This window comes from Camelus ferus, chromosome 20, assembly GCF_009834535.1.
Source record: "Camelus ferus isolate YT-003-E chromosome 20, BCGSAC_Cfer_1.0, whole genome shotgun sequence".
NCBI lineage: Eukaryota > Metazoa > Chordata > Mammalia > Artiodactyla > Camelidae > Camelus > Camelus ferus.
In genome coordinates this window covers 4,074,199-4,093,831 of record NC_045715.1, presented here as the reverse complement: position 1 = coordinate 4,093,831, position 19,633 = coordinate 4,074,199, and the positions used below count along the sequence as shown (strand labels likewise).

At 44.0% G+C, this 19,633-nt stretch overlaps 1 protein-coding gene and 1 long non-coding RNA gene across 4 annotated transcripts in view; one reads left to right on the top strand and one right to left on the bottom strand.

The window, feature by feature from the left end:
- F13A1 (coagulation factor XIII A chain) overlaps nucleotides 1-19,633 on the top strand; it is a 124,856-nt gene that overhangs the window by 66,484 nt on the left and 38,739 nt on the right. For all 3 annotated transcript variants that reach the window (XM_006181096.3, XM_032462451.1, XM_032462450.1), the window contains 2 exons: nucleotides 5,654-5,828; nucleotides 8,243-8,381. In XM_006181096.3, the coding sequence (XP_006181158.1) occupies nucleotides 5,654-5,828; nucleotides 8,243-8,381 (314 nt within the window). The remainder of the gene's footprint in view (nucleotides 1-5,653; nucleotides 5,829-8,242; nucleotides 8,382-19,633) is intronic.
- Nucleotides 1,551-15,804, bottom strand: LOC116658175. The gene is made up of 3 exons (XR_004313374.1): nucleotides 15,713-15,804; nucleotides 15,477-15,481; nucleotides 1,551-1,561 (listed from the first exon to the last, which is right to left on the bottom strand). It is a non-coding gene; the product is annotated as an uncharacterized LOC116658175 (long non-coding RNA).

Here is a 19,633-nt window from a genome sequence, read left to right as displayed (position 1 = left end):
ATTTCTGAGGGAAGTAGTTAAAGATGGCATGTCTGAATCATAGAGCATGTGTATGTTTAACTTTATAAGCATCTGACAGTTTTCCAAAGTGACTGGAGCCCTAGAATGTCATGGACACAGTTTGACATCCTCTGTTCAACTTCCACCTACAATCAAGACTGAGCACCTTCAGACTGTACCTGGGGGTTTGAGGGTCACAAAACCTAGAAAGGAATCATTCTTCTCCTTCCCAAATTTCACTCTCCACCTTTGAAACTAGATCATGTTACCCAAAATGTATATCTAGGGGTCTTTGAGGAAACTATTATAGATAGGATTAGGGATAAACTGTATTTTGCAAAAATGACAGAAATCCTAGCCTTAATGAGAACATAACTTTTAACAATGAAATTTAACAGCATATACTAGGTTTATAGCAGAGAAAAATCATTTTATCATGGTCTTACAAAATGTGCACACAAGATAAGACAAATACCTTTACATATTCAAAAAGAAGCAGAAAAAAATACTTATTATGCAAAACATAATGGCCCAAAGCCTTGCATTCAGAGAGGCAGCCCACCCTACTGGGCACAAAAGGAGTTTTAACTGTTCTGTCCCCTAGGATGAATATTTGAGAAAATTCTAAACATTTTTAAAAGTTTGAAGAAGAAAATAATAATTATTATATATTCTTGCTGCAAGAATTGAACACAGCATCTTGGCATATCTGCTTCCAGTCTTTTTAATGAAAAGTCTTTTTGTTTTTGTTTTGTGTTTTTTTTTTTTTTGGTTAAAAATTATAATTCTCTCTAAAAAAGATTTAAGACAATCCAGAAAAATTTAAAGATAAAAGTTAAAAAAAAAAAACTTTCCTCAAAAAAATCACTTCAAATTTTACCACCAAGAAATAACTATTATTAATATTTTAGGTACATAATTTCAACTAGATACATAGATATTTACAACAGAAGAAATTATTAAACTTCAAATAAATGTTTCTTCACTACAAGAAATATTATTTCCTAACAGACCCCCTCTAAGGTTCTTAGAAAATTATGAAAACCACTGAAAGAATAAAGCAATTATATGTTTTTAAATTATGTGTTAATTTTGGATGGTGTCAGTTAACTAAGAGAGATCCACACATTAAAACATCAGCCTTTCCATTCTCCTCCCACTTTCCTCCCTCATGTCTAATTTTTTCTTAGGATTATTAGTGTTTTTGCATTATCAGGTTTTAAAATTCATATTCATTCAGGTACTATAGTTCCCAAAGATTTTTAAATGCCTATGGATTTTTCTCTTCACTGGCCCTTTCACCAGAGTCTCTTTCCTTGCATCTCTGTGTACTTAATTCTTTAATTACCTTAATTATCACTTTCCAAGTAGTTTGGTTATGGTGGGTACCATATCCCCTGAGATCCTTCATGGTGTGTGTTGGTGTCTTTGTACTGGCAGGACGTCTTAGCTGTGCATAATATTTTCTCTCAGGACTGTGTAAATATGGACCATGTGTTTTGCCATCGACTGGTGCTCTGGAGAAGTCTGAAGACAACCCCACTCTTATGTTGTTGTTAATCTGAGTTTTCTATCTGTATGACTGAACAATTGTTTCTTTATGCTTAAGTTCAACTGGTTTCAGTAATTAAAGTTCCTAGGTAACGAGCATTCTGCATCAAATTACCCTGTAGCTCAGATTGATCTTTTAATGTATAGATTCAACTTTCCCACCATTAGGTAACATTTGCCTATATTGTGCCATGAATACATCTCCTGTGTCACTTGTTAGGGTCTCCATTTTAAGGGTACTAATTATCCTTATGTTGTATCATCCTTGTCTCCTGTAACTATTAGCTTCTCTCTAACTTCATCTCTATATCTTTTTCATTAGTATTTGGTTGCTCTCAAGCTTTTCTTCTATGTCTTGATTTTATTTTTGCCATGATCTATTCTATTTCTTACAGTTTATCATTTATTTTTAGTTCCACGATGTGTGTTGGTCCTCAATTTGTTCCTTGAGGTCTGTGATCCCCTTAGGAGACTGTGAGAAAGTCCTTTATGTTCCTTAATTTTGTTTTCTTCTGTGTAATTTTTCCATCCTCTCTCTTTCCTCTGTTTTTCTTTTTATTCATTCTCTTACTTGCATAACTCACCCAAGTGTTTTATTTGCTGTAATATACCATAGATAAAATCTCTACTCCTTCCAATCTAAGATTAGCTTGGTCTCACCTCTGAACTACAGCCTGAGGCCAATGTATTTCATTGCAGCTACGCTTTTGTACCCTGAGGCAGACTGGAACAGGGAAGGGAGTGCAGCTAAGGCGATGGCAATCTTGGTTAGAATCTTTGGGCTGTTCCTGTTCTTTCAGGATTCTGTTAAATTTCTCATCCCAGAATCCACTCCACCTAACTGGAGACAGATCTCATCCTCAGGTGGGGATAACTCTCAGTCTTCGTATCATTTCCCCACTGAAGTCCCTGAACCTCTACCTTTTTAGGGATGCAGACCTTTTTTTGCCCATTTCTCCACAGTAGTTGTTTCCATGATTCTGGTAAGAACAAGGAAAAGATCAGCATTTTAATTCAGTGTGTTTCTTTCCAGATTTTGAAATACAAATGAGGAAGCTCAGGATTTTGTTGGCTTGACAGTAGGGCTTCTGACATCCTGGTGGTCAGGGTTAGGAGCTGAGCCATGCTGCCTCCCTGCTCCGCTCCAAAATCCTCAGCTTTCCTTAGTTTTGAAGTTTACTGAACTATGTTATGCCACAGAAGCTGCTGATGGTGACTTTTGGAGGGGCTTTTTTTTTTTTTCTTCTAATATTGTAGGTATTATGGGAGGACAATTTAATGAAACCCTAAGGAAGTTGAATAACACTCCCTTGTCCAAAGTCCCAGTCCCATATTGTCTCCTTGGCCATTAGTGATGCCAGACCAAGGCATTTCATTCTGTCACTGGTCAAACTCTGACTGAGCTCATGAAAGCATGTGAACAGTCAACTGTGGCATGAAACGGGACCAGCACGGCCTTGAATTATCCCCCAAACATTTTGTTGTCCAGGGAGGGGGATATTACTTTAACCCTTTACTTCTGTCACTAAAGACTTATTTCTTTCACATTCTAGGCTGCCCAGAAATCAATGTTCTAATTAGAAAACAGTAGCTAATCTGACCAAATGCTAATAAATGAGAGTTGTGATTTATCTAGCAATAGAGGAACAGCTCAGCATTAACAATTAAAAGGTCTATAGAGGAGAGAGCTCTTTTTTGTCCTTACTCTTTCCCTTAGCTGATCGGGTTCACTGTAGCCTATAAATAACCCTTCTAATTAATGGCTATCCATTTGAAATCCACTCCATCAGAACCAGAGTTTAGGAACTTTACCCTTGACATTCATCAATTTCATTCTATTTCTCAATGATAAGGATAAGGGAGAAACTGGTCATGTGAATCAAAGCTGCATCTGCCTATTCATAAACATCAAACCACATCATAGCCTACGAAGGCACTCTTCAGGCTCCATTATAACAGACAGAGATTTAAATAATCAGTTCAACTGCAAGGAGGATTATTGATCATGAATGGAGCCAAAATTGTTGGCTAAAGCCTGCTGTGCTCCAGTCATTTCATGGAGTTTACAGGATAAAGTCAAAGTTTACATCAAAGGCATGCATTTGCAGTTCGTTGAATAAGGTCCTTCAGAAATCTCCCAAGAATTAATTTTTTTCTACATTAAACAAATTAACTGGGTAGTTACCTTACCTTTAAGCTGACTGGACAGAGTCAAAGGGGAAAAACAGTAGAAGTGCTTGCACATTTAAGTGTTTTCTTCTAGTATTTTCTACTTAGTTACATGATACCCACGCAGCACTCGTAGCAGGTCGCCGAACTTGCCATTTTTCTTCATGACACCAAGCAATTATTCAAACTATTTCTTCCACGTAGATAATCCTTTCTGGGCCTCAGCCCCTCAAGATCTAGTATTCATGTCATTTTCTCTACTTAGTCTACAACAAGCTAATAAAACCAATCACTCTTCTGTTGGGACCCCATTGGCCCTGTACATCTTTCTGTCTTACTGGGTACCCTTCCCTTCCACTTGATGGGTTCCTTGTCCATCTCCTTCCACGGAGAAGATTTTGCTCTTATTCAGACGTGCAATGCCTATATGCTCATTGAATATACGACGGATTATTGAACAACTGTTGAGCACCTGCTCTTGCCAGTACTTGGTGGAAGTCAGAAAGGCGCAGATTTTTATCTCTGTTCTCAATGTACTCATGACCCACTGGGGACGATAGACTCACAGCCAAACACAGCAAGCCTAAGAGGGTGCTCAGGCTGAGCTGCTAATTGGCAAGATCATGAACACATAAAAACTCGCCGTATTTTAATACCTCTTCTGTGACTTTCATAACCCAAGCACACCTGCTTCCATCACATTGCTTACTACTGTCTTTTCAGCATCGTCCGAACCTATGCTTCTCAAACTGATGTGCACACACATCACCTGGGGGTCTTGTTAAAATGCAGGTTCTGATTCAGTAGGTTTGGGGAGGGACCTGAGATTCTGCATTTCTAACAAGCTCCCGGGTGCACCACCGCTGCTGGTCCACGGACCACACTTTGCAGAGCAAGGCTGTAAACCGTTGCCTTGTCGACATACGAACGTTGTTGAGGTGGCATCAGGTTTTAGAAGAACTCCCGCTGCTCCCCACCTAGACATTCTCCTGACTGTAATTAAACATGCTGAAAGTTACACCAAGAGAGGTGAGATTCAGCCAGTAACCTCCAAAAAACCTGACAGGATGCCTTGAACTTGCTACTTCCTGACCCCTGTTTTACTGTCTAAACACAAAAGTTCTCTGTTTCTGCACTTGGGGTCTGCTGCTGCCAAATGCCTGTGGTCTGAATGGGTAGCCAGGTTTTCCCAAATATTCTAGATTGCCGTGCCTTGCTTAAGTCTCCCCTGTATTCAAACTGTAATACCCCAGGCCCTTTATGTAACAGGAAATATCTTTTAACAAAACTATAGAACATTAATCACCTTAAACAATCATAAAGAAAATACTTCTTTAATGAAACTTTAAAAAAACACTCTGTAAGGTGCCCATGGGAATCTAACTTCTTATTAATTCTCAATGGTGCCTATGACAGCCTCTGTTTGCTTTTTCAATTTATTAGAGCCTGCCACTCATCAAAGTCAAAGCTCGTTAGACCAGAGGCATTGGGCCCCCACTCAAACATCTTTTGTCATCTGCCAATTTTTAATTCTCTTTCTACCAAGACAAGATCCCTACTTGAGCTGTCTTCTCGTGGAGACCTTCTTCCTCTCTGCCTCACAACCTTCTCCAGCACCTCTCCAGCCAGACCGCAGGCCCTGGGTCTGTCTTCTCCTGAGCACGTGAGATTCTTCCTACCTACTGTTCAACACCAGCCTACTACAATCACATGCTCTTTAAGAGGCAGTTTTGGTTACTTGGTTTCCCCTCACACACTTAGTCATCACATCACTTTCCTTGACAAATAACTGTGAACCAAACGGAAGTGGGACACTTTTCATCATGCAGGAACCTGGAAGGCACGGGAAGCCTGGGCTTGCCCAGGGCCAGGGTCTGGAAAGGATTCTTCTAAACGATCTTTCCTTCTTCTCACCACTCACGGTCTCATTTAGGTCAATGCCAAAGACGATGAAGGCGTCATCGTTGGATCCTGGGACAATATCTATGCTTATGGCATCCCCCCGTCAGCCTGGACGGGGAGCGTGGACATTCTGCTGGAATACAAGAGCTCTGAGAACCCAGTCCGGTATGGGCAGTGCTGGGTTTTTGCTGGTGTCTTCAACACGTGTAAGTATCCAATTGAGTAAAATTATTTTTAATGTAAAGGAAATTTCACCTCAAGACATTTTATCTATAAGCTGGCAAAGGGACCTAGCAAGCTCTGTTGGATCTATAGAATTTATGGGTGGCTATTCTGGGACGTAGTTAATGCATAATTCAATTATCCTGGGCCAAGTACGTCCATGGTTTCTCTGTGACTGCAGAACCTTAATAGAAAGACTGATGAACTATTTCCTACACAATCCATCATCCAACACCCAGAGAAAGGGAGAGTCGCGGGGGCCAAGTCACAATATGAAGGAAAGGATACCCCATTTCCTTCTCCATAACCTCCCCACATTTTAAAAAGGTTAAATGAGCAAAGTCTAAAATAATAAATAATAAGGTATACACTATTGTTGTTCAGAGGTTTTGTAGATATGCTTCTCTGCTTGTTGTCTATCACTGAGGAGTTTGGTAAGTCAGTCCACTTAGTTTTGACCCTAGCTGTGGACCAGACTGTGGCAGGTGGGCTCATCTCTGTTCTCACACATGAGTTCCAGTGCCCCTGAGTAATTAGGTACCAGAACTTAATGAGCGGTCTTTATTCCCCAGCTTCCCTTCTTGCTTTTAATCTACCCAGCGTCCAATCCGTGGCAGGAAACCCATGGGAACAGAATCGTCCTCTTCAGACTCATGAATCATTTTTCAACATGGTGCTTGTCTGTCTGGGCCCAGACTTCGTTATTGTTAATTCAGTGAATGTTTTTAAAAATACATTTATTTCAGTGTGTCTTCATGATTGGTAATGACTTTCATTCACATGCCCTTTTAAAAAAACATTAAGCTCAAGTCAGAGTGTCCTTTCTATGCGTTTGTTAATAAAGACAGTTTTACCTAGTTAGCATTTTTTTTTAATCAGAAAAATCAAGGTGAGGCTGGAGGCCGGAAGCCAGGATGGGGCTGTTTCTTATAAATGATTATGAAGCTTGTCAGTTTCAGCTCAAAGCTGTAACCTTCTAAGAATTATTCAGTGATCCAATTGGGAAGAAATTAGGAGTTTTGTGTTGTGGGATCAGAATAAGATTACTTTCTTAGCCATTTGTGTATACCCATGGGCTAAAGGGGTGTTTCCTGGGAGCAGAAAAGGCAATGTAGCCAATGAGTTGGTATCTTAAGGGCCGGTCTCTGAAGTTACATAGAAGCCTGCACGTCACCAAGGGCTAACAGCTGGAGGTGGCTCCCTCCCTCGTGAGTCATTCCTTCAGGTTTAGAATCGGGTAAAATGGTAGACACCTTCCATCCACGTACGCCTTTTGTATAAAAGAGTCATCAGATCTATTCCTGAAAACACACTGTGATGCTAAGTTAAGAAAAGGCAGAAGCCCAATGTGGGGAAGTCACTGTAAGAATAAACCTGAAAAGGGAGGTGGGAGGGAAGGAGGGACTGGGGCCCCCACGTCAAACTTTACTTGCCTTAAAGTTACAAGTTCAGCAGACTCTGGAACGCGTCCCATTCTGTGATCACGTGAATTAGCGTTAAGCTAGAAACAGACTTAGAGTGGCGATCATTTCTGGGGGGAAGCTGTGAACAGGGGCTGCAAGTCACCAGGGGAAGATGGAAGGGGGAGGCAGGTGGTGGCTGCCACTGCCATAGTTTGGGGTGTTAAGAATAAATCATTTAACGAGGGCCCTTGAGTCTCTACCAGACTCAAGTTTGGATTCCCAAGGTTGTTCTACTGAAGGAGGTGAATAGTCTTTGGTTAAAAATGCTAAATAATTCTGAGAGCTAAAAAAAAAAAAAAAAAAAAAAAGGCAAAGCAAGTCATTAATCTTAAAATTGTCAGCTGAATTATTTTCAATGAGCCCTGATGGCTGGCGTCCTGGGAGCCAGGGAGGGCATTTGGATTAAGTTTAATCAATAGGTACATATGGCAAGGGATGCATCCAGGTAATTTATTATCTAACAATTAAAATGGATCTGTGGTGTCACCCTCCACCAAGTGTCACAAGAGCAAGTTCCAACCAGGAGAGCAAACTGCACTGGGGGCCTGCTTCGTGAATCCCTAACTTCCTATTAGCTGGATTTTTTAAAGTTTCATTTTCAGGAACATAGGCCCATGAGCTGGACTAAAACAAGCCTACTTTGATGACCGTGTGATTAGCAAATAAACAATTGGAACCTTGTTCCTGGAATTCCATTCCCGCTGGCTTCACTTGGGGCCAACTGCAGTTGTGCACGGTCACGCGGCAAAGATCCTCTGCAGCCCCGAAGCCTGGTGACAGGCCCCCTTCCTGGGCGTGGACCGCGTGGGGACGACATGTGCAAAGGGGCTTTCATGGTGGCAAAGAAGGAAGCCCCTCATGAGAAGGGATTGTTCGCCCCGTATTTGTTGAATCTTGCTGACGGTTTCGCTGTGGTCCCTCCCTCTTTGCTGCAGTTTTGCGATGCCTCGGGATACCGGCAAGAATCGTTACCAATTATTTCTCAGCCCACGATAACGACGCCAATTTGCAGCTGGACATCTTCCTGGAGGAAGGTGGGAACGTGGACTCCAAACTCACCAAGGACTCGGTGTGGTGAGTTTGATTTACAAGGGCATTTGCTGATAGCAGATTGAAGTGACATTACACGTTTACCACAAGGCAGAATCAGTCAGTCTAGTGTTTGTTTCCCTTCTGTTTTAAGGGCAATTCGATCCCACAGGCAGAAATGTCTGATTGTCAGAGACTGTGTTTAGCTAATGAATGAGAAATGTTCCTGAACAGGCAGTTTGGGTGTCTCGTAATAAAGCCCAATCACCCCATTACGACAGCAACCACTGGAAAAGGCCACAGCTCCAGCGGCCAGAGCCTGTACTGAACCCCCTCCGGCTTAGGGCGCGAACCTACGGCGAGTGGCAGAGATGCGGGGCCAAGCGTCCTCCACTCCGAGTAACGTGGCTCGCGTTCACTAAGCACTTACTGGGCGTGCCAGTCTCTGTGTGCGCAGGATCTCATCTAATCCTTTTAACATTTTTTTATCAGGTGGGTGCTTATCAATATTCCATTTACAGATGAGGAAACTGAGGCCCCGAGAGGTTAAAGTCATTTTCTCAAGGTCATGCATCTTGTAAGCTGAGAATAAAACCCAAGAACATCTGACCCTTAACTGCAACATATTTTTTTTTTGCCTCTGCAGTATAGGATAGTTCTGTGAACGTAGAGACGTGGTTCTCCCTAATCAGTGGCCTCATCCTTCACTGAGAGAGAGAAATGGAAGCAGAGTTGAAATTACTACCAAGTACCAACCACACAGTGTTTTCGCTGTGCTGAGTGGCTGCATCACAGACGCTGCAGCGAGCTTAGGGTCCCAAAGCCATGCCCTTTGCCCATGTGACCCATTCAGTCCAAAATAACATTCTGAAAAGAGGGAGGAAAAGGCCCAAGGGTCCACGTGGAAAGGATGTTTACGAAGGTCCGCGTGGGAGGCAATGGCCAGCCACTGAACTAAGTGGAATTTCCAACCCAAAAGGTGTCTCCTGCAGTTGTTCTTTGCAAGGAATAAGCTGTAGACGCATCCAGATGGGGCGGGGAGGCGGTTATAAGCACATCTGAAGAGAGGTTAAAAGAGGTGACTTCACTCCCCTGCATCTCAGGGATGGATGCCCGTTGTAGGAGCGGCGTGAATGCCTCAGTCCCGGTAAGCGCCCATTTGAAAACGTAGGAAGAGGGAAGTCGCTGAACCGGTGGCAGAGTGCTGCTGTGACTAAACAATGGGGCAGTTCGTTTGAAGGGCGTGGGCTGAGCAGCGACGGGCTGGAGGGCACAGGCGAGAGGAGCCCTCACCCCTGTAAACTGAACGGCGTCTAAGGCACCATTGAAGCCCTTGGAAGTACGGTAGGGCAGCCCCGCGTGTGGAAGGAATGACAAAAACAGACCACAACAGCCAGCCCCAGAGCCGGCTGCGACAGTCGGAACGGCCAAGTGGGGAGCGTCTGGCGTTCTGCACTGCCTACCTCTTCCTGCGCACACACACGTGCAGTTTGAGCCAACTGCCGCTCAAAATTATTCCTCCCAATTCCTTGATCCAAGTTTCTCCCATTATAAATCCCCACGGGGCACACCAGCAAATAACCCCACGAGGCCCTTTGCTAAATTGGCAGAAAAGCATGAAGCTGATAGATCTTGAACTTGGTAACCCTTTCCTCTTTCAGCTCTCTGCTCTGAATCCCTTTCCGTAATTTATCAGCCTTGCTCCTTCATTGTCTGCCCCAAATACCCCATCACCCCAGGACCACATTTCCTAGTCCAGCGCCCTCCACCGCCACCTCTGTGGCCAGCCTGCTGTCCGGGGCTCCTCATCCCTCCCCTGCGGGGCTCATAGATGTTGGCCGGCTGTCTGACTGGGGGGCTGGTGTTACCCCAGCTGGGGACACGCCAGACCCAGGAGCACAGGGATCAAAGGGCTCGGTCAGGTCTGGGTCACGCACTGAGCCGCTGTGTGACCTTGGGCAAGGCACAACCTCTCTGTGCCTCCCTCTTGTCCTCTAAAGTGGAGATGACAACATTTCCGAGCCTAACAGGTGCCTAATGAACGCTAGCTGTGTTGCTGCCTGCATCACCGGTCACACAGCTGCAATTGCTCGCAGGCATATGCTGCCATCAACCTGAGCACACGGAGGCATTCAGAAAACGAGGGGGCCCAGTGCCCGAAGGTGACTAGGCTATTTCCATCACATTGGGATATTTTGAAAACAAAAGCAGAAACTTGTGCCTCCTCAGAGCAAACTCCAGTGAACCCAGAAGTTACAGATGTCCCCCAAACCAGAAGTATATCTAAGACCCTCCTTGATGGAGGAGGTCGGCGGGGGCTGCCCCTGGACACGTCCACCAGAGCATGGTAACCACAGCCACCCCACGTCAAGCTGTGGCTTGGGCAGGCATTGGCTGTGTGACCTTGAGAGGATGGCTTTGCCTCTCTGAGTTTCAGTTTCCTCATCAGCAGGATGAGGATTAAACTTAGTAAATACCAATTAAATGGCAGAGTAATGATGTAATTGAGGTAAAGACATTCCCACGGTGCTCGATCCGGAGAGGGGCGTTCAGCTGGCGCCTGCTCACTGGGTTAGTTGTGTCCCCTGGTGAGAAGCGGGGGCCGCCTGAGCTGCAGAGCAAGGGGGGGCTGGGGGCAGAGGCTGCCAGAGGCCGAGGCGAGGAGAGGGGGGTCTGGTAGGCATCAGCTGACCGTCATGAGGCCGGTGCAGCGTGGCTGGCACCACGTGGCCTAAAGAGTTTCCTAGCAGGGGTCTCAGGAGCTGTTGCCTCACTCAAGTCCCCAGCCTCACCTCCCTCCCCAGGCTCCAGCCAGACAAACTCGCTTCCACTCCCTCCTAGTTTGTAGGTGGCTCCTGCCCCACTTCCTTCTAAAGGAAACTGTGAGATGATTTCTTGGTCCGCTCTTCTGCCTCCACCATCAACACTGAGGTGCTGGTGGTGCGTGTGTGGTGAACTCATATGTCCAGTTGGGTCTCAATGACCCAGGACATCCCCTTCTCCATGACTCAGCCAGGTCCCTTGTGCCCAAAGCAGAAATAAGCCAGGACCAGGGTTCAGAGGGAGAGCTCGAGTGTGTGCAAAGGTGTGCTGTCCTCGGTGTGACCCAGAGCCAAGAGGGGCAAAGTCTGGATCTCAGACCAGCAAGCACCGACCGCTCACCTGCCTGCTTCCTGGTCTGCCACCTTAGGCCCCTGCATGTGGATTTCCCCTCGAGGGAGCCTCGCCTCGCAGGGGCAGCAGTTTTGCACAGAGTGGACGCGCCGCTGATACCAACAGAGGGAAGAGTTGGTTTCTTAGCAATTCAGGAGAGGGAGGGGCCGAGGAGCCTTAGACGGGCACAGCTGGGCAGAGTAATTGGACCTCAGGTTAGCAAATGAAATTCCAAGAGGGCTAACGCAAGGTAACAAATCCTGGAAGGAGCAATTTAAGCCTCCTGTCCCCAGTGTGCTGATGGGTTTGGAATTATGTGTAACCTCTGGGGGAAGGCATCCATGAATCACCGTGGACAGTCTAACGGAGATGCGTGTGTAATGTCTAGCTGCAGTCCAGTGAATAGGGGTACAGGGCTCGCTCAGGAGGGAGAGGGCGGCTCAGCCGATGGGCAGGGGTAAAGTGACCATTTGTCCCCATCCTGAAAGAGCTCAGCTTGGTCACCTCATCAAACAATGTTCACAGTGGAAATGGATACACTTTTAGAAGAAAGGGATGGTGGCGGTCATGAAAGGTGTTCGGTAAAAGGCTCCTCTCCTTCTGAGTGAAAGTGCTATCCTGTGTCCAACTGCTGGAGAGGACGTGGTCAGATCTGGCTGTTGTGGGTGAAAGATCGGTGCCCCTCTCCCGACTTGCCTCCGCCAGAGTGCAACCCCCGTGGGAGGAGCCACATCTGATCTATTTTATTTTTGTTTTACCAGCACAGAACAGGGTGCAGGGCTTGGAGCAAGGACTTGAGAAATGGAATGGGTTGGAAAGAATTTTAAACGCTCATTTGACTGATAGGTAGCATTTAATTCATGCAGCAAATGCTGTTGTACATTAATACGTCCAAATACCAGATGCTAAGGATTCAGAGAGAAATTAATCAGGTGGCTGCCCTTCAGTGTTTGTGGGTGAGACAATCACGTACAGTAGATGCTGTAAAAATGTAAGGTGGGCTGGAGTCATGGAGACAAGGCAAAGAGGCCTCCGTCCTAAACCCAGGGGAGCAAGGAGGAAGGCTGTCCAAGTGGGCAGTGACCAAGGACTCAAAGCCCTTCTCCCCCCCGCTGCAATCCTCTGGCTGTGCTGGTCTGAGATGGAATGCCCAGGAAATGACCTTTGCCCACAGATGAAACTCAGGGATGCATCTAAAAGTCTAAAGGGCTGAGAGGAGACATCCAGAGGTCAGTGTGCTGTGAGGACCAGGCAGGAAGGACTGGAATTTCAGGCAGAGTTATCCTGTATTACTCTGCCTATAGTTGGGGTTAATGCCCTCAGGGCTGTTCATTCACAAGAGGCAGATGGAGTTGATACTGTTTGGGGTTGGGGGGGCACTATTACCATCTGTCCCCGCCCCTCTGGCTTCTCTACCTGCCGGGCGCTGTCCAGTGCCAGGTGCTGCCTCCTTGATGACAAAGCCCCTCCTCAGTCTTAATTTTAGAGCATCCAACAGTCAACAGTGTTTCAGAGCTCCTCTTGGAGCCAACAGCTTCCTAGACCCCGTGGGTCCTTCTGGTCCATCGTCTCAGCCCCTCCCGCATGGGACCGTTTCCATCGTGCTCACACTCCCAGAGGGAGCTGTCCATCTCCGGACAGTGCAGCTGCAGGTGGGGCGGGTGGAAGCATGTTCTGTCTGTGCCCACAGGATGTGAAGAGAAGGCGGCTGTGCACCTGTGAGCACACCAAAGCCCAACAGTGGGCCCACCTGCCTCTCAGAGTCCAGCTGATTGGTCAGTTGGCAGGTGCAGAGAATCGCCTATCTTAGAGAGTTAAGCATCTCCTATGATATTAAAGATAATTGGAAGAGCAACGAGTGCTGAAACAGTCAGCCAGAGTCTTTCTCTCCTTTATTGCCTTTTCATTTGAAATTCAGTTGTTTTGATTAAAGTGACTTTCTCACTTTAATTTTTAAAATAATTATGAATTAGCAAATTTATATTTATCAGTTTCAGCTCAAAGTTGGGACAATCTAAAAATGAGTGATCCTGGTGGAAGGAGATTGCAGTTTTAGCTTGTTTTTCCTCAGGGAACCATGGGAAAACACCAAATCAAGTCAAACTGTTCCTGTAATGTTTTCGCCTCCTGCTCTCTCTCCATGGCCCGAGGCAATGTGATTAGCTCTGCGGCTAATTAGCTGAGTGACTTTGGGCAAGTTGCTTGATTTCTCTGCGCCTTAATTTTCTCATACGACTTTGGCCTTAATGAGGTATAGGGTCACCTCCAGCTCCAAAATTATCATTTTTAAAATAAATGTCACTGTTCTTCCAGCCAGGCCTGTCCTCCCACAGTCAGCAGGCTCTGCCACGTGCTTTGTGTGAAGGCCTGTTCACCTGTGCAGGGCTGGACTCTGATCCACTCACTCACATACAGGTGGCTACCCTGCAAACTGGCTTCGCGTCAGCTCTGCAGGAAGAAGGCAAACATGCCACAGAAAATGTCTGTAATTCTTTGGCTGGCCTCAGTGCATCTGGTTCTTTGAAAAAAAAAATCCCAATTTCCTTCAATACTTTTTGGAAAGGGTACAGTTGCTGTATTATTCTGTTTTGTTTTTCACTCCAAATGCAAAAAACTCTGTGCCGCAGTGAGTAGTATTGAATCTATAAACAAAGCTCTTTCAAAGCAAGTTTTAGAGCAGAAATTAAGCAGCTTCCACCCCCGGGAGCCAGCCGTGCCTGCGACACAGCCACCAGTCCCAATTCTCACTGCGGTCTCTGCGCTTGGCGTGCTGGTTTGCACATTTCAGGTGCATTTCCGAAATTTAAACTGATTCACCTTGTACGTTGTTTTAGATGCTCAGTATGTTCCAACTTTGGACATTCATTTAGTGATATTACCCTAAGTTTTAATCACTGTATGTGAAAAAAAGAATTATCTAAAAATGAATTCCAAATTAAAAAAAAAAAGAAAATTTTTTTCTGAATATAGACCAAACTGTTTAAGATGCTTATGGATTTATAAAATTATCCTGTGATGCATCCAAGTTACCAGTTCTGAACCGCTACCAAAGATATTTATTTTCAAATAAATTATCTCATTAACCACATTACTGTCAGCCAAATTGTTTTTGAGAAAATCACCTGGAGCTAGATCTCAAGAGCTGTCATTAGAGAACTAAGAATGTTTGCTGTGAATTCACACCAGCGTCTTGAAGGAAGGACTGAAAAAGTTATTTGCCACCTCCAAGAATCAAAATAGCACATACTTATGGAATGCTGTCTTTGTGCCAGGTCCTAATCTAGGTGGGTGACAGGTATGAACTCATTTAATCCTTTTAACAACTGTTAAGGAAATTACTATTATTGTTCTCAGTTGTAGATGATGGAACTCAGGCACAGTAACTTCACCATGGTCACCAGCCTTGTGACTTCCATGGTTTCTGATAGGAAGTCACTTTTAGTCCTATTGATGATCCCTTGTGCGTAATAAACCACTTTTTTCATGCTGTTCTCAAGATTCTCTGTCTTCCGCTTTTGGCAGTTTGACTGCGGCGTGTGTTTAGGTGCATATTCTCTTTGAGTTCATCCTCTTTGGAGCCCTTTGACTTCTCAGATGTGTATATTAATATCTGTCATCAAATTTGGAAAGTTTTCATCTATTATTTCTTCAAGTATTCCTTCTATGTCTTGCTCTCTTTTCTTCCCTCAGGGAGGCCCATGATGGTAATGCTCCACATGCCTCAGGGCTCTTTTTGTTTTCCTTCTTCTGTTGTTCAGGCTAGATCATTTCGATTGACTTGTCTTCAAGCTCACTCTTTATTCTTTCTGCCTGCTCCGATCTGCTTTTGAGACCTTCTAGTGAATTTTGACATTTTTATTCTATTATGCTTTTCAGCTCCAGAATTTCTGTTTGATTCTTTTCCATAATTTCTACATTTTCATTGATATTCTCTATTTGATCAGACATTGGTCTCATGGTTTCCTTTAGTTCTTTGAACATGTTTACAGTAGCTGGTTTAAAATCTTTGTCTAGCAAGCTCAATGTCTTGGCTTCCTTAGTGACAGTTTCTCTTGACTGTTTTTTTTTTTTCCTGTGTATGAGCCATACTTTTCTGTTTCTTTGTGTTTTGTAATTTTGTTAAAACCTGGACATTTTGACTGACACAGTGTGGTAATTCTGTGAATCAGATACCCTTCTCCCCAGAGCCTCTTGTAGCTGGTGGTTGTTGTCACTGTTGTTACTGTTGTTTGTTTAGTGACTTTCCTGGACTAATTCTGTAAAGTCTGTATTCTTTATTGTGTGTGGCTACTGAAGTCTCTGCTGGGTTAGCTTATCAGCTAACAATTAGACAGATGTTTCCTTAGATACTGTCAACCAGCAAGTGTCCAGGCTTACCAAGGAGCTCTGTCTGTGTGTTGGGGAATGTCTTCAATGTTTCAGCAGGAAATTTACAATTCTGCTGTAGCTTTCACTTCCTGCTTGCATAGAGCCTTAAGTTTAGCCAGAGGTGAGAGTTTAGAACCTTCTTGGGGCTTTCCTGGCCATGCTTATCAACTTGCACATGTGTGTGGCCATCTAGATGCTCAGGAGTGTGTCAGGATGTTCAAAGTCTCCTAAGGACATCTCAGTTCCTAGGTTTTCCTTTTAAGTTTTTTGAGGGCAGCCTTTTATTATCCCCAGCTGGTCTCACCCCTTTAGGCAACTATAATGTCAAACAGTTGCTTCTAATTGGTTTTGAAAAACATCCTATGGACAGGACTATTTGCATATAGTAAGCTCTGAATCAGAGCAAATAAAAATAAGCTCTAAGAAATGCAAATTTTCAGAGAGCTGCCAGACAGGTTAATAGTGACAGTTCTTTGCAGATGGGCTTTTAGGTCAGTTCCAAACCCATTTTCTCCCCTTTGTTGTCTGCTAGGCTGCAGGGTTTTTATAGCTATCATAGTTGTGAGGCCGTCTGCTTCCAAGACTACCACGGAGCTGTGGAGAGAGGGATGGAAATAAGGCAAATTAGAATGTCACAAAGTTCATAGTGCTTACTGAGATTCTTTTGTTTTTGTTGATTAAATCCTCTTTATGTTGTTGCAAATCTTTGGTTCATTTCCAGAGTTCTAGAAATGAGAGTTAGTATTCTCATTATTTTTATGAAGGAGCAGGTTTTTGGAGGTCCTTACTCTGACATTCTGGAAGGGTTTCTCCAGAGCACACTTTTAACCACTATACAAGTGGTTCCAAATTGGGGGCCTACTAAAGCCCTTGAGGGTTTTACACCTTGTAGGAATATTTTGGTATTTAATATTATCTTCCTGACCTATATATGCTGAAATATATATTATTGCAAGTATTTTTTTTTTATTTCCTTATTTCTTCTGTACATTCCAGGGCATTATATTGATCTTTTAGGAATTGTGTCTAGAAATCCATGGACTTCATATCAGTATAGTAAAGGGGGATTACAAAACGTTTGTTTTGAAACTAGGAAGGGACATTACTTCTTGAAGGTTGATGGTCACAGCACCGCACTCTCCTCTCATTCCTTCTGTACACCTACCCTCGTCCTGCAGCTGTAATGTCTCCAAAGGGTGCCCGCAGCCCCTGTGCCGCTCCAGTCCCTGTGCCGCTCCAGTCCCATTTAAGAGCGAACAAAGAGGGAGTTTGGGAGAGAAAAAATCACAGGCCATTACAAATACCTCTCAGGAAATTAGAATGAAAAAGAAAGTGGAAACCATCTGATAAGCCACATAGAAAACACTGAGGTATTTTTCACAATAAGAAAAATGTCGTGTTTGGGTTAATCATACATTTAGCTTAAGAGAGTCATCTATATACTGATCAAAGGTTACCAGTTTTCAAAAAATTAAAAACTAATAAAATATGTACCAACTAATCTATACTGAATGTAACTTAACTTCTTTTGATGATTAATAAGACCTCTAGACAAACTTTATATAGATAAGAGCTTTTAGAATATTTTACTCATAAACAGATTTATAACACAAAATAGTAATTTTGGCACCTACTGAGACTCCTGGTTGCATTTTTTTTTAACTCCCTTCAATATTTATGGATAAACTGGGCCAGAATTTATTATAGAAAGCTTTTTATACATTAGAGTTATTCTCAAAATCCAATCTTTTCTTCATTTTTAGCAAGAATACCAATTGATAGTTTGCTGTGCCAGAGAGGGAGGTGAAGGAGTTCGGGGTCCTATTTTCAAAGTAAATCCAAATTCAAAGCAGAAGGAACCCAGCAGAGTTACAGAGGGTCTTCTGCTAAGCAGTGATGTCAAACGTGGCCCATATGGGTGGGTGGCATCCACTTCCTGAACATTTCGGAGGTTCCATTTTGGTCTCTTTCATTTTCTTTCACCACAATTTAAAAAAAAAAAAAAGATAATCAAAAGAAGGGAAGCTATCAAAAGAGGAGAAGAAATAAATTTACATGATTATCCCCTAATTTTCTAAAAGTCATTGTTAATAAAACTGCTGTAAAATTACCTTCACAAATATTCAAGAAATCGGTATCTAGAACCTTAAGAGAGAGGGAAAGGGTGTCCCTGCAGGACTTAGGGAAACACACTCCCAGAAAACACTGTAAACAGAATCAAACTTGTTAGGTGTTGGCACACTGTCCATGTACCTGAGCACAGCTGGGCTGGTATGTGTCCAGGCTGGCCTGGTAGGACCGTACCAGCATTTAGACTGCACCAGCATTCTGATGGGTTGCAGCTTCCAGTTGGTTTATATCTGTCTCTGAGCAGTTATTAATTACTTTAATTATCACTCCTACTATAAATGCACCTCATTTATAGTTTCATTTGGGGAGTTACAGCGTACCCCCAAGCCCATGCCATCTTCAACCCCTTTAAAGGGGCCTCTCAGGCTGCGTCCGGCTGCTTCAACTGTGACTTCTCAATGAACATCACAGGATCCCTTCCCTGCACAGAACAATTACTTCTCTTTTTTCTTGATGCGTGTTGATTTCTGCAGGGAGGACTGGCGTGGTCTCCACCTGATTGGACCTCTGGCCTTTGCCTGACGTGACCCCAGAGAAACTCGAAATGCCCCTTCCTGGTTTCAGCACTCCAACAGCCCCTAACAATGAGCAGCTGCATTCTGAAGTAGTGTGGTGCCCCAGCTCCCAGCTCCATGAAAGATTCCTCCAGCATGCCTCCCTTCCTCTGAATAATTCCTTTCTATGTTCTTGCTTCATCACTTTTCCTAACTGACAAGGTTTCTCTTGGTCCAAGCTTTCCTTTCCACTTTGGAAAGTCTTACCAGACAAACCTCAGGGTCCATCAACTTGTCCCTGCTACTTTCTCACAACTCCCACCCCATCCAATCCCCGTCATTATTGGAATCCTCAAAGCTCAACAATTCCAGGGTGTGCTGTCATTTTTGTCACCAAGATCATTGCCTGTATTAGGCGTGTGTCAGCAGGGACATAGAAATAGGGCTGCGTCCATCTGCTACAAACACAAATAGTCTGCAAGATAGACGAGTGCCTTCCTCCCACCCCTGCCTTTTTTTTAAATAAAAGAATTCAAATACTTGGCTGACACTTGAAGTTGGCCCAAGACTTCTCTTCCAGGGCTTTCTCTCAGTTTTCTTTGTGCTCTCCCTTGAGCCCTAACAGAGCTGCAGAAACAAAATTTACAACCCCATGCTTCTTTCTTCCCTTTTAGAGAAGAAAACCTGTCTGGATAGACTGTAGATGAGATGGTCTTGTGGAATGTGAAGGCAGTTCGCCAAACTAAAGGCAGTAAAGGGCTCCTTGACTAAACTACCCATGCTGTTTTCTTTAAACGTGTAGCACACAGAGCCCTGAAGCCCATCTTGGTCTCAGCTGTGTTCTCTGCCCACTTGCCCACCATCCCGTGGTCTCTTGCCTCTGGATGTGACCTTAGCCAGCTGTTAGAACAGGGGAGATTAGGAACTATGCTCTTCCTTCTTTAATGAAAAACAGTCCTCTTAATGTTTAGGGACGGGGAGGATAAATTAGTGTGTGTTTATTATATAAACTTCAGACACTGCAGGAAAAAAGCATAAAAATAAGACTTCCTAAGGTACACAGAGCATTTTCAACATTTTGTTAAAACAACACAAATTTATTATCAAATAGTCTCTGTAGGTGAAGAGTTTGGGCACAGGTTCACTGGGTCC